Below are 12,480 nucleotides of genomic sequence, written 5' to 3' on the forward strand. Positions count from 1 at the left end.
TCCCTTAGATGAATACCTGATTTTTTGTTTCAGTATCGGGACTAGAACTCAGGGTCTCAGCATTTTTTTCTGATACTCTATCACTTGAGGATTCATATCTCTAGTTTTATATAGCCTCTCTCTCTTCCCTTCCTTTCCCTCCTCTCTCTCTCTCACTCTCTCCTTTTTCTCTTTCTTTTGCCAGTCCTGGGACCTGAATTCAGGGCCTAGGCACTGTTGTTGAGTTTTCTCAAGGCTAGCACTTTACCACTTGAGCCACAACACTGCTTCCAGCTTTTTCTGAGTATATTGTACTGAGAAATCAAACCCAGGGCTTTGTGCATGGCTAGGTAAGCACTCTATCAGTAGGCTACACTCCTGGCCCTTTTTTTCTTTTTCTTTCTCCCTCTCTGCCCCTTCTCTCTCTTTATCTACCTATCTTTCCTGGTCCTAGGGTTTTAACCCAGAATTAAAACTGTCCCTCAAAACAAAACAAAACAAAACACAACTCTCCCTGAGGGTTTTTTGTTTGTTTGTTTTGTTTTGTGTTCAAGGCTAGTACTGTATCACTTGAGCTATAGTACCCCCATCCCCTTTTTTGGTGATTAATTGAAGAGTCTCATAGATTTTCCTGTTGTGGTTGGCTTTGAACTTGGATCTTCAAATCTCAGCTTCCTAAGTAACATGAGCCACCAGCACCAAGCTCTATATAAAATTTCCTTTTGGTTATATGTAACCCTATAACAGTGATGTCTAGACAAGCATAGACAAAATTTTAACAGTGTAAACTATTTTAATTGCAAGATTCAAAATTCCAAATTTCAAAAATGGTCTTATTAAACCTGAATTGACAAGCAAGTATGAGGTCACACTACAAAAAGAAGTAGAATTCTAATTTCTGTTATTGTCTAGTTCAAAACAATAATTTCATTATCTTAAAAGCCTTGTTTTATTTTGGGGAAGGTACATTGAATTACTTCATTCTACCCCCACATACATATCAATGTATTGAACCAAAGCAGTGACTTTCTCAAGTTACAGAGATCCAAAAATAAGCCTGTCCTTAGATGCTTTAACTGCTTTCCTAAATATGAGTTCATTCTATACATGTCACTGTAAATTTGTGTATAACCAAGGTTCTGTGTACTTAGGTCCCCAGACCAAAGCACCCATACCTGCTTTGTGTTTCCTCACTCATTATAATCTGATCAACTGTGTAACTGCCTCATGTGACTTAGTTTTCTAGATTTGTAATAGTAATTCTCTGTCACCCCATTTCTTCCACTTTGTTCTACTAGGCTTTGTTCCAATCTTAGTATGTTGCCATACTGAGACCAGCATCTAACCTTTTAGGGTTATCAGATGAACTACTGAAGAGCCTGATCGACAGTACATGCTCTGGCAGGACGCTTGTGGTTCACGCTTGTAATCCTAGTTACCCAGGAGGCTGGGATTTTGAGGATCTCAGTTTGAAGTGAGCCTGATCAGCAAAGTCCATTAAATTCTTCAAGAAACCACCAAAAAGTGGAGACATGGCTTATGATGATCTTTACTCTTCAGGGAAGAGGAGGTACTTTTCTCCGTACTCCAAAGAACACTCCTCCCACTTGACTGTGCTTTACCTCTTCTAGCCCTGATTTTTGCTGGCTATTTTGGTGATGGAGGTTAGTGAACTTTTTTGCTTGAACCACAATCCTCCAGCAGCTTAAGTAGCTAGGACTACAGGTGTGACCCACTAGTGCCCAGGTCTTAAGGACACTAGATGACTAGAGAATGGAACTGGATATTGACAGGACTTTCACGTGGTCAAGGGATTATTAGGACACTGTCCCCTTTTTTCTTGTCCCCTTCCAAACTATGAGGGGTGAGTGGGTGCTGAGGCCAAGAGCCATTGTGTCATTCTACTGTTACTGATGACTCTCTAGAATGAGACAATTTTGGTATCTCCTCCCCATCTCCTCCCACCTTCCCTGGGACATTTTGGTTTGATGCTTGTGGAAGTTGTGATTAGCATTTTATGAGCAACAGGTAGGAATTCCACTCCGCACCCCAGAGTGCACAGGGTAGCCCCTGAAATGCCATGAGTAGTGGGTTTAAGAAACTCTGACTTAGCAGGGAGCGAGTGATTTGCACCTGCAGTCCCAGCTACTCAGGAAGTTGAGGTGTGAAGAACACTTCAATCACAGCCAATCCAGGGAGAGAAATCAAGAGACTCTTATCCAATTAAATAGCAAAGTAGAGGTGTGGCTCAAGTAGTAGAATTCCATCCTTGAGCAAAAAAGCCAAGTGTGAGCATAAGACCCACAGACAAAAAAGAACAAAAGCAATCAAGCAAGAAACAGAGAGGGAGGGAGGGGGAAGGAAGGGAGGGGATCAAAGGAAAGAAGGAAAGAAGTGAGAGAGGGGAAATCTACTTAAATCCTAAAAGAACATAGAACTAAAATCTTCCCCCTTCTCCTGACCCCCCCCCCACCCTGTCCTGGGGCTCCAACTCTGGGCCTAGGCATTGTCCCTGAGCTCTTCAGTTCTACTCTTGAGCCACAGCACCACTTCTGGGGGTTCTAGAGATTGATTAATTGGTGATAAGAGTGTCACAAACTTTAGTGCCCCGGCTGGCTTTGAACCGTGATCCTCAGATCTCAGCCTCTTGAGGATTACAGACTTGAGCTACTGTGCACAGCTAAACTTTCTTTCTTTCTTTTTTTTATGTGAGTGGATCATAAGAACATAGCTTCCATTTTGGGGGTGAGAGAGTATTGACCTTATCTTCATTAGTGATGGTCAAGCTAAGATTAAATAAATATTTTTAAATAAATATTTTTATAAGGTTTTTGGGGGGGTTTTTTTGGCCTATCTTGGGCTTGAGCTCAGGGCCTGAGCACTGTCCTTGGGCTTTCTCAAGGCTAGAGCTCTACCACTTGAGCCTCAGAACCATTTCTGGCTTTTTCTATGTATGTGGTACCAAGGAATCGAACCCAGGTCTTCATGCATGCTAGGCAAGCCCTCTACCACTAGGCCAAACTCCCGGCCAGTAATTTTTATAAGTTTTAAGAGCTAAATTTTAGATGAGTGATTAAAGTTGTATTTGGATCTAAATCAGCCCATGTAGACTTTGAAAGGATTTGTTCAGTAGTTAGAGCTTTTTGCTTCTACCTCAGAAAATACCCTGAGGCCTGGGAAAACAATGGTGTATTCATTCCATACCAATCTTGCCAGTCCACCCAACAAATCTCTGAGCAACCTCCAATATAGCCTTTCTTCTTGTTTACTGCTTTTCATATTGGCATACTTCCTGCCCTGCTAGACTTCCCTCAAAGTAGCTTCTTTAGTGATTCAAGCTAATCCTTCTTTTTTTCTGAAGAGCTTTAATCCACAGCATTCTCCATAATTCATAGTTGTTGGGCTTTTTTTTTTGTGAACCCCGGAAGCTCCAGGTTTTTTTTTAAATAATTTATGTAAATGTAGAACACTCAGACCTGTGCATTTACTTCTGGTGTCCAGCAGTCTTGTATAGCGATCTATCCTTTCAAACATACGTATTTATATGTAATCCTCCTTTGGTTTGTGTACTTTTTAAAATAAACAGGATAGACCCAGTACCAGTGGCTCATGCCTAATATCCTGAGATCTGAGGCTTGTAGTTCAAAGCCAGTCTGCACAGAGTAGCTCAGGCCCAGGGTTCAAGCCCCACTATGGACAAAACAACAACAAACCTCTACCTATTAAGCCAGTTGAGGAACAATCCCATCTTTCAATTGTCCAAGCTCAATGTCTCCCAGCTATTCTCCTTTGGTGCTCTCATCCCTCACATTTATCAGGAAAGCTACTCTATGTATCTAGAGGGCTGGGGGTACAGGTTTTTCTAGTATAGACTGCCCTGAGTCTGTCCCCAGCAGGTGTGGGGACACACACACACACACACTCACGCATGTATTTTCTAGGTGTGTATATACGTGACATCCAAGTGTCTTCCTGGCTTCTTCTGAATATTATTATCTCTTGCCTGGAGTTCTAAGATAATCTCTGCTCCTTTCCCCAAAGATAAACAAAGTAGCCAGAGTGATAATGTTGAAGTTTAAGTCATCACATCTCAGCTTTGCTCAGAGCTCTGCTTAGAACTCATTTCACAGAGTCAGAATCCTTATGTGACTCTCTCTGATTTCAGTACTTTTGCTTGCTTACTCATTTTGCTCTATCTACATTGGCCTTCTGACCTTAGTCATCAGATCTCTAGCCTTTGTTTCAGTTGCTGCAATGATCTCTCTTGAACCACCATTCCTTTGACTTCAAATCTTGTTTAAATCACAGCTTTCCAAAGAAGTCTACTTGGAGCCTAGTATGGTGACACACACCTGTAATCCCAGTTTTTATAAGGCCAAGATCGTGAGTTTGAAGACCAACTTGGATTACAGTGTCATAGTCTTTTTTTTTTTTCTCCCAGTTCTGGGGCTTAACCTCAGGACCTGAGCACTATCCCTGAGCTTCTTTTTGCTCAAGGCTAGCATTCTATCACTTGAGCTACAGTACCACTTCTGGTTTTTTGTTGTTGTTTGTTTGTTTATGTGCTACTGAGGAATGGAACCCACGGCTTCAGGAATGCCAGGCAAGCACTCTATCACGAAGGCACATTCCCAGCCAATTGTCTATCTTAAAATCTGTAAGTTAAACGAGCACCCAGTGGCTACTCAGGAGGCTGAGATTTGAGCATTGAAGCCAACCTGGGCAGAAAAGTCTATGAGACTCTTAGCTCCAACTAACTACCAAAAAAGCCATAAGTGGAGCTGGGTCTCTAGTGGTAGAGCACTATCCTTGAGCAAAAAGAAGCTCAGGCACCATAAGCGCAGAGCTAGAAAGCTGAGCAAATGTGAAGCCCTGAGTTTAATCTCTTGTGTTGAAGAAACCCATTTTGAATATCATTCAACTTCACCTCCTATACTCAGGATCCTTTTTAATTTTTTTTTTGTACATTGTGGGGTTTGGACTCTGGGCCTCTGGACCTGGGTGTTTCAGCTCAAGGCTACTGCCCTACTCCTTCGGCCACAGCACCACTTCTGGTTTTCTAGTGGTTAATTGGAGATAAGAATTTCATGGACTTCCGTGCCTGGGCTGGCTTTGAACCAGATCCTAAGATTTCAGGCTCCTGAATAGCTGGAATTACAGGTGTTTGCCACCAAGCCAGGCTCACTCAGGGTTCTTTTAATCTTGTTCTTTTACCCCCCTCCCTCATTTCTTTTCATATTTATTATTTCTCACAAGTGGTTTGCTTGGTATTTAAATTTTACCTTTTGTACTTTGATCACTGTTCACCTATTCTCTCTCTTTTTTTTTTTTTTTTTTTTGCCAGGCCTGGGCTTGAGCTCAGGGCCTGAGCACTGTCCTTGGACTTTCTCAAGGCTAGAGCTCTACCACTTGAGCCTCAGCACCACTTGCGGCTTTTTTCTATATATGGTACCGAGGAATCGAACCCGGGTCTTTATGCATGCTAGGCAAGCACTTTAACCACTAGGCCAAACTCCCGGCCCCGGTTTGCTTAGTATTTAATTGTTGTTTATGTGTTACTTTGTAGTTATTGTTGTGTTTCCTTATGTTTATTAGTATGCGAAGTGCCTAGAACTTGTCATTTAGCTGGAAACTGGTAGCTTACACCTGTAATCCTAACTACTCAGGAGGCTGAGATCTGAGGATCACAGTTTGAAGCCAGCCTGGGCAAAGCAAGTCTAAGAAACTTCTTTCTCCAGTTAACCACCAAAATGCCAGAAGTGGAGTTGTGGCTCAAGTGGCAGCCTTGAGCACAAAAGCTCAGGTATAGTGCCCAGGGCCTGAGTTCAAGCCCTAGGATTCACCCTCCCACCCCGCCCCTTTCTCTCACACACACACCTATTCAATAAACATGGAATTAATGAAAAAGTAAAAAAATAAGAAATCTCATGTGGGCATACAGTTTTTGTTAATTTTATTCCTAAGCTCAGCAAAAGCTCATAAGGGTTGAGTTTACATTGCTTCATACTATTGACTCCTGGTATTGTGAGACCTAAAATTTTTGATCTAACAGAATGGAAGTAATGTCATATTGCGGGTTTTTTTTTTTTATTAGTGAGAGTGAACACTTTTCCCTCTTCACATTCTTTGGGCTTTACAGTCTTTAATGGTCTCTAATAGTTCTTTATTTGGGTTGTTATTCCTCTTTTGGCCATGTGAATACAAAAATACAAAAGTCTTCTTTAGTTCTGTGAGCTCCAATTCCTCACAGGGCACTCCAGAAGGCTGTGGGGGAGGGGAGGCTTGTTAAATGGGGACATGGACAGATTAAAGGCATTATTGAATTTTGAAGCTTTATACCTTACCATAAAATATATATAGACATTAAACAGATTGATGAAAAGTAGGTCATCCTAGTCCTGGTGGCTCACACCTGTAATTTTAGCTATTTAGGAGACAGAGATCTGAGCATCTAGTTCAAAGCTAGTCTGGGCAGAAAAATGTGTGAGACTCATATCCAATTAACAAAAAGCTGGAAGTACAAGCATAGCTCAAGTGGTAGAGTGTTGGGCTTGAACAAAAAAAACTAAGCAAGACCTTGAGGCCCCAAGTTCAAGTCTCAATAATAGTACTAACAAGCAAGTAAAAAAATAAATAATGATGGTTGTAACTTATTTGGTTCCCCAGAAATAAGAAATGTGGCCTTGAAGAGAGACTTAGTTTCTATCATTTGAGGTATGAACTCCTTCCTGGTTCCCTTCCTGTTATTCCTGTGCCTAATTTCTTTGGATACAATGTAACAAACTGAAACTTAGGGCCTTGGTTTATATTTAGAATTTTTCCCCCTAGCCCAAGGCTTTAACTCTGTGCCTAGAAACCATCCCTGAGCTGCTTTTTGCTCTGCCAGGCCAGCCGCAATGCCACTTCTGACTTTTTCTGAGTAGCTTATTGGAGATAAGAGTTTCACAGACTTTCCTGCTGGGCTTTGAACACAATCCTCAGATCTCAGCCTCCGGAGTAGCCAATGCTTGGCTTAGAATTGGATTTTTAATATTATAACTACATTATATACAAAGTAGATACTCCTTTGAATCCTAAAGTAAGTGTTCCTGATTTACTGGTTAACTTTGATAGTGAAAGATGCTTTTCTTTCTGCCTGTTAGGTCTTTTGAGAATGTTATTTTATAGTATACTATTACGGTTTGAGTATGAGATATCCTCCAAAAGGGCTCATGTATTGAATATTGGTTCCTTGTTGTTTCTATTTTGGGAGGTTCTGGACACTTTAGGAAATGGGGCCTACATGAAGAAAATACATTGCTAGAAGCATGTCTTTGGGGACTGCATCTTGTCTCTGCCTTTCTCTGATCTCTGCTTCTTGCCCCCCCAAAGGCAAAGAACCTTCTAGGCACTATGCACCTTCTCTTATGATGTCTTCCTCAAGCAAACATAGCCTTAACTCTCAAAACCATGAGCCAAATAAATTCCACCAGGCACTGGTGGCTTATGTTTATAATCCTAGCTGCTCTGGAGGTTGAGATCTGGGATCATGGTTCAAAGCTAGCCTGGCCAGACAAATCCAAGAGACTTTTGTTTTGTTGGTTATGGGACTTGAACTCTGGGCCTGGACGCTATCTCTGAGCTCTTCAGCTAGAAGTAGAGTTGTGGCTCAATTATTAGAGTACCAGTCTTGAACAAAAAAGCTAAGTGAGAGCATGAGGCCCTGGCTTCAAGCCTCAGTACTGGCACCCTAAAAAATAAATAAAAAAGGAAAGAATAAAAGGAAAGTGATATGTGTTAAATTGATGCAATAATGTAGCAAATAGTAGTAGTAGTAGTAATACCCCTCTCTCCCTCTACCTTATTTTATAAAATTGAGGAGGAGCAATTCTGACAGAAGGAGCTATGGTAACTGGTCATGTGATCAGGTTAGCTTTGTTACCCACCAATCACTTCTGTAATCATTCAGAGACATATTCAGTGAACAAAGTTACCACCTTAGACTGATTTTCTAAGATGTAATGAGATCATATGCTTTTTGAAAATTAAATGTTATGTGAACACGATGTGTCATTCCTGTTGTTTGCTGTTGTTCTGTTGGCTTTTGTGTTGTTTAGTAGCTCTGGATTCTGGTGTACCTGGTTATAATTGTATTAAAACATCTGTACATTTTTTTTTTCTTGGTGCCTGTCCTAGGGCTTGAATTCAGGAATTTGGGCATCATCCCTGAGCTTTCTTCTTTTTTTGGGTCAAGGCAGTACTCTACCACCTGAACCACAATTTCATGTCCAGATTTTTTTTTTTTTGGTAGTTAATTGGAGAGTCTCATGGACTTTCTTCTAGCTTTCAGCTATGATCCTCAGATCTTAGCCTCCTAAGTAGCTAGGATTACAGTTATAAGCCATCAGAGTCTGGCAAAAACCAAGTCCCATGCCCTCCCCCGCCCCCTCCCCCCTCCCAGTCCTGGGGATTAAACTCTGGACCTGAGCACTGACCTTAGGCTTTCTCATGGCTAGAGCTCTACCACTTGAGCCACAACACCACTACCGGCTTTTTCTATGTATGTGGCACCAAAGAATGGAACTTGGGTCTTTGTGCATGCTAGGCAAGTACTCTACCACTAAGCCAAACTCCTGGCCCAAAACAAAGTATTTTTGTACTCTTTCCATTTTTACTTTTTTCCCCTCTATTTAGATGTATGCCTGCCACATAATAGACTTTGGACTACTATCTACCTTAATATAAACGAAAAGAACTACTGAAATTTATAGATAGGATTTCAATGGGACATAGAGAAAATTTTTAAGCTTTTTGGGATCTTAGGTCCCTTGCTCAATAGTTTGATAGTGATGAAGACTTTTTATACCCAGGATATCAGAATATTGTTAAAGAAAACTATGAGTAAAATACTGAATTCTGTTCTTTTTCTACAGTGCCTCCAAAGCCCTTACATCTGCAGAATTCACCTTCATCCAAAATACACCCAACCCCCAGGCATAAAGCTTTACCTAGTGCAAAACCCAGGATGGAGGAAGTTAAACCTGCCTCTGCTTCTTGTGTGTCAAAAGAAAAATCCAGTAAAGTTTCAGATCTCATCAGTCGCTTTGAAGGAGGCAGGTAAGAGTTAATGGACAATGGGAGAAGGTAGAGGAAGGAAGAAAACTGATTTTGGAGAAGACATAGATTTTCTAAATCAAAAGCCTGGTATCTTCCATTCTGTTTGGTAGATGTTTAGGAAGTATGTTTTTAAAATCAATTACTTAGTTTTGCAATAGGATGATGTCACTGACTTACTCTACAGGCCTAGTTCTGCACCCTAGGCCCCCAGTGTTTTCATAAAGTGATATATATTTTATAGATGTGCTAGCTCTCATTTCCTGTTTGTGTGTCTCCGTGCTATTCCGTGTATGTGTGTGTGTGTGTGTGTGTGTGTGTGTATGTGTGTGTGTGTGTGTGTGTATGCTGGTACTCCATTTTGACCACAGGACTTAGCTTTTTTGCTCATGGCTGGTACTCTAGAATTCTTTAGAAATCATGGCCAAACATAAATCTGCATTTTAAAATGTACTTTATAAGCCAGCTGTGGTAGTACACATCTGTAATCCCAGCATTCTAGAGGTTCTGGTAGGAAGATTTTGAGTTCAAGACCAGCCTGGGATACATACTAACCACTGTCTCAAAGGAAGAAAAAGAAATGAAAAAATAATCCTAGCTACTCAGGAGACTGAGATCTGAGGACTGAGGCTCAAAGCCAGTCCAGGCACTGAAGACTGAAGACTGTGAGACTCTTATCTCCAATTAAGCACCAGAAAACTGGAAGTGGTGCTGTGGCTCAAGGGGTAGTGTGGTAGCCTTGAGCTAAAGAGCTAAGGACAGTGCCCAGGCCCAGAGTTCAAGTCCCATGACTGACAAAAAGAAAAAAAAAGACAGTGAAATTTTATGAAACATGCTTGCATAGTATTATGCTTTTACCGTGTGTTTACTAAAATGTAGTGTTAGGAACTACTTTGGAGAAAAGTAATTTGGAAGCTCATCTTACTCTGGACCAAATGTGAGGAGTTCTGTATAAATACTTAAAATTTCAATGTCTCCCTTGCGTGTGTGTGTGTGTGTGTGTGTGTGTGTGTGATGTATGTATATATGAGCCAGTACTGGGGCTTGAACTTTTTATTTTTTTCATTCATTCTACCATATGAGCCACATTCCCACTTCAGGCTTCTTTTTTTTTTTTTTTTTTTTGCCAGTCCTGGGCTTGAGCTCAGGGCCTGAGCACTGTTCTTGGACTTTCTCAAGGCTAGAGCTCCACCACTTGAGCCTCAGCACCACTTCCGGCTTTTTTCTATGTATGTGGTACCGAGGAATCGAACCTGGGTCTTCAGGCATGCTAGGCAAGCACTTTAACCACTAGGCCAAACTCCTGGCCCCACTTCAGGCTTCTTGTTGGTTAATCAGGGATTAAGAATGTCACAGACTTTACTGCTCAGGCTGGCTTTGAAATCAGGACACTTAAATCTCAGCCTTCTGAGTAGCCACTAGCACCCAACAGGATTTCTGTTTTTTTGTTTTGTTTTGTTTGTGGGTCATGGGGCTTGAACTCCCCTGAGCTCTTAAGACAGCTCTAGGCAACTGCCCTACCCCTTGAGCCACAGCCCCACTTCCCATTTTCTGGTAGTTAATTGGAGATAAGAGTCTCACAGTCTTTAGTACCCAGGGTGGCTTTGGACTGTAATCCTCAGATCTCAGCCTCCAGAGTAGCCAAGATTACAGGTGTGAACCACTACACATGGCTAAGAAGCAGGACTTCTAATTTAACCTCTGTGATCTTAAGCAACAGCAATCTTTTGGAGTGTGATTTAATTCCATTATTGTTTTTCTACTCCTCTGAATAAGTTGCTTCATTAGCAGCAGTAGTGTGATCTTTCCTGTTTGCAGATTCTAGTAGCCATGCCTCATGCAGCTTAACCTGAGAAGGGCTAGAGCCCCGACACATCACACCTAGGCTTTAAGGGCCATTTTCTGAAACCCTGAGCAAGTCAGTAGTCTAGCCAAAGGCAGAAACCTCTGATCCTTAGCATTTCTAAACTCTACTGTTAGCATCATTTTGCATTCTTCTGTAGACCTCACAATCCCAAGGTCATCTTCCAATATATAGCTAGAGGGTTTGATCTAAGGACAGATGTGCTGACATTTTTTGGCAATTGGCAAGCCTGGTAAAGGATAGGTGTTATTTATGGTGGAATCCATTGCCACTGCAGACAAATAATGATGTGCTCAGTGAGGCTTTTCCAGTGCCAGCAGACCCTAAAAATGTGTCTGTGGGTTAATACCACAAAGGTCCAGATGACTTGAATAGGAATTTTTTTTAATTTATAAATGATTTAATTAGGCTCTTGTTGGTTTAGAACACTATTTTGTTATCTTACATGTTGTGAGATCAAAAAGTGATCTTATATAGCCCTGAAGCGGAAGAATAGCTTTGATTTTGGGTAGAATTTGTGAGTCCACAGCTTTCTGATCACAACTGCACTGCTCTGTAACCTCAATATTTCTCTTTTTCTGTGTCAAAGATCTTACCCTCATGGTGTCTGGGCTTCCACAGCTTCTTCTTTAAAGTACTGGTCAGTGAGGTGTTTGGGGATTTTCACCCCACTGATAACAATTTTTGTGGAGGTGGCAATAACAGATTTCTGATGTGTTCTATGTAGAGGAACATGATTGAGGGACAGAGGTCCAGTCACAAGTAGTAAGCCACTGCCCAGCTGCTTCAAGAAAACCACTCTCTTGCTTCTGTGGCACCCAGTGAGGATGATAAGGATGGTCCCTGGAGTGATGCTGGCCCGAAGCCTTCGCACACGCTGACTGAAGGGCTTCTTGCCATGGCTCAGCAGTTTCCAAGGCACATCTTCAGTGGGGTAGGATCTAGGCATTTTTCAAAGCTTAACCACCCAGGTACCACCGTTCTTGTCCACCACCAACTCGTTTTGTGATAGTCGCAAGAACCTTCTCCTTTTTCTTTTCGACCTTGGCCTTTGCAGCCGAATATGCAACTATAGTTCCTCAGGCAGTTGTAATTATATTTCCTCAGGGGCTGTGATCTGGAGGCTCGACATTCTAAGCTGACCTTAGGCAGAAAAGTCTGTGAAACTTCAAAATAACTACAACAAAAGGATGGGCTGGAGGCAAGGCTCAAGTGGTAGAGCATCAGCTGTGAGCATCATCCCAGTCAATGTGAAGCACTGAATTCAAACTTCAGCACTGTCAAAAATATATAAAAAATATATCCAAGCATCCATGGCTTATGTCTGTAATATGAGCCATTCAGGAGGCTGAGATGAGGATCACAGGTCAAAGCTAGAGACTCTTATCTCTATTTAACCAGCCAAAAGCCAGACCTGGAGCTGTGGTTCAAGTGGTAGAGTGCCGGCCTTGAGCAGAAGAGCCACAGGAGAATGTATGAGACTTTGAATTTAAGCCCCAGTATTGGCATAAAATAACAACGAAAAAAAGCCATTTGGTATAGAC

At 41.6% G+C, this 12,480-nt stretch overlaps 1 protein-coding gene and 1 pseudogene across 2 annotated transcripts in view; one reads left to right on the forward strand and one right to left on the reverse strand.

Moving 5' to 3' along the window:
- Fgd4 (FYVE, RhoGEF and PH domain containing 4) overlaps positions 1-12,480 on the forward strand; it is a 177,407-nt gene that overhangs the window by 118,254 nt on the left and 46,673 nt on the right. For both annotated transcript variants that reach the window (XM_090319510.1, XM_090319519.1), the window contains exon 3: positions 8,892-9,075. In XM_090319510.1, the coding sequence (XP_090175636.1) occupies positions 8,892-9,075 (184 nt within the window). The remainder of the gene's footprint in view (positions 1-8,891; positions 9,076-12,480) is intronic.
- On the reverse strand, positions 11,365-11,900 carry LOC150066251 (large ribosomal subunit protein eL6 pseudogene; annotated as a pseudogene).

This window comes from Megascapheus bottae, chromosome 2 (genome assembly GCF_031878675.1).
Source record: "Megascapheus bottae isolate mThoBot1 chromosome 2, mThoBot2.hap1, whole genome shotgun sequence".
NCBI lineage: Eukaryota > Metazoa > Chordata > Mammalia > Rodentia > Geomyidae > Megascapheus > Megascapheus bottae.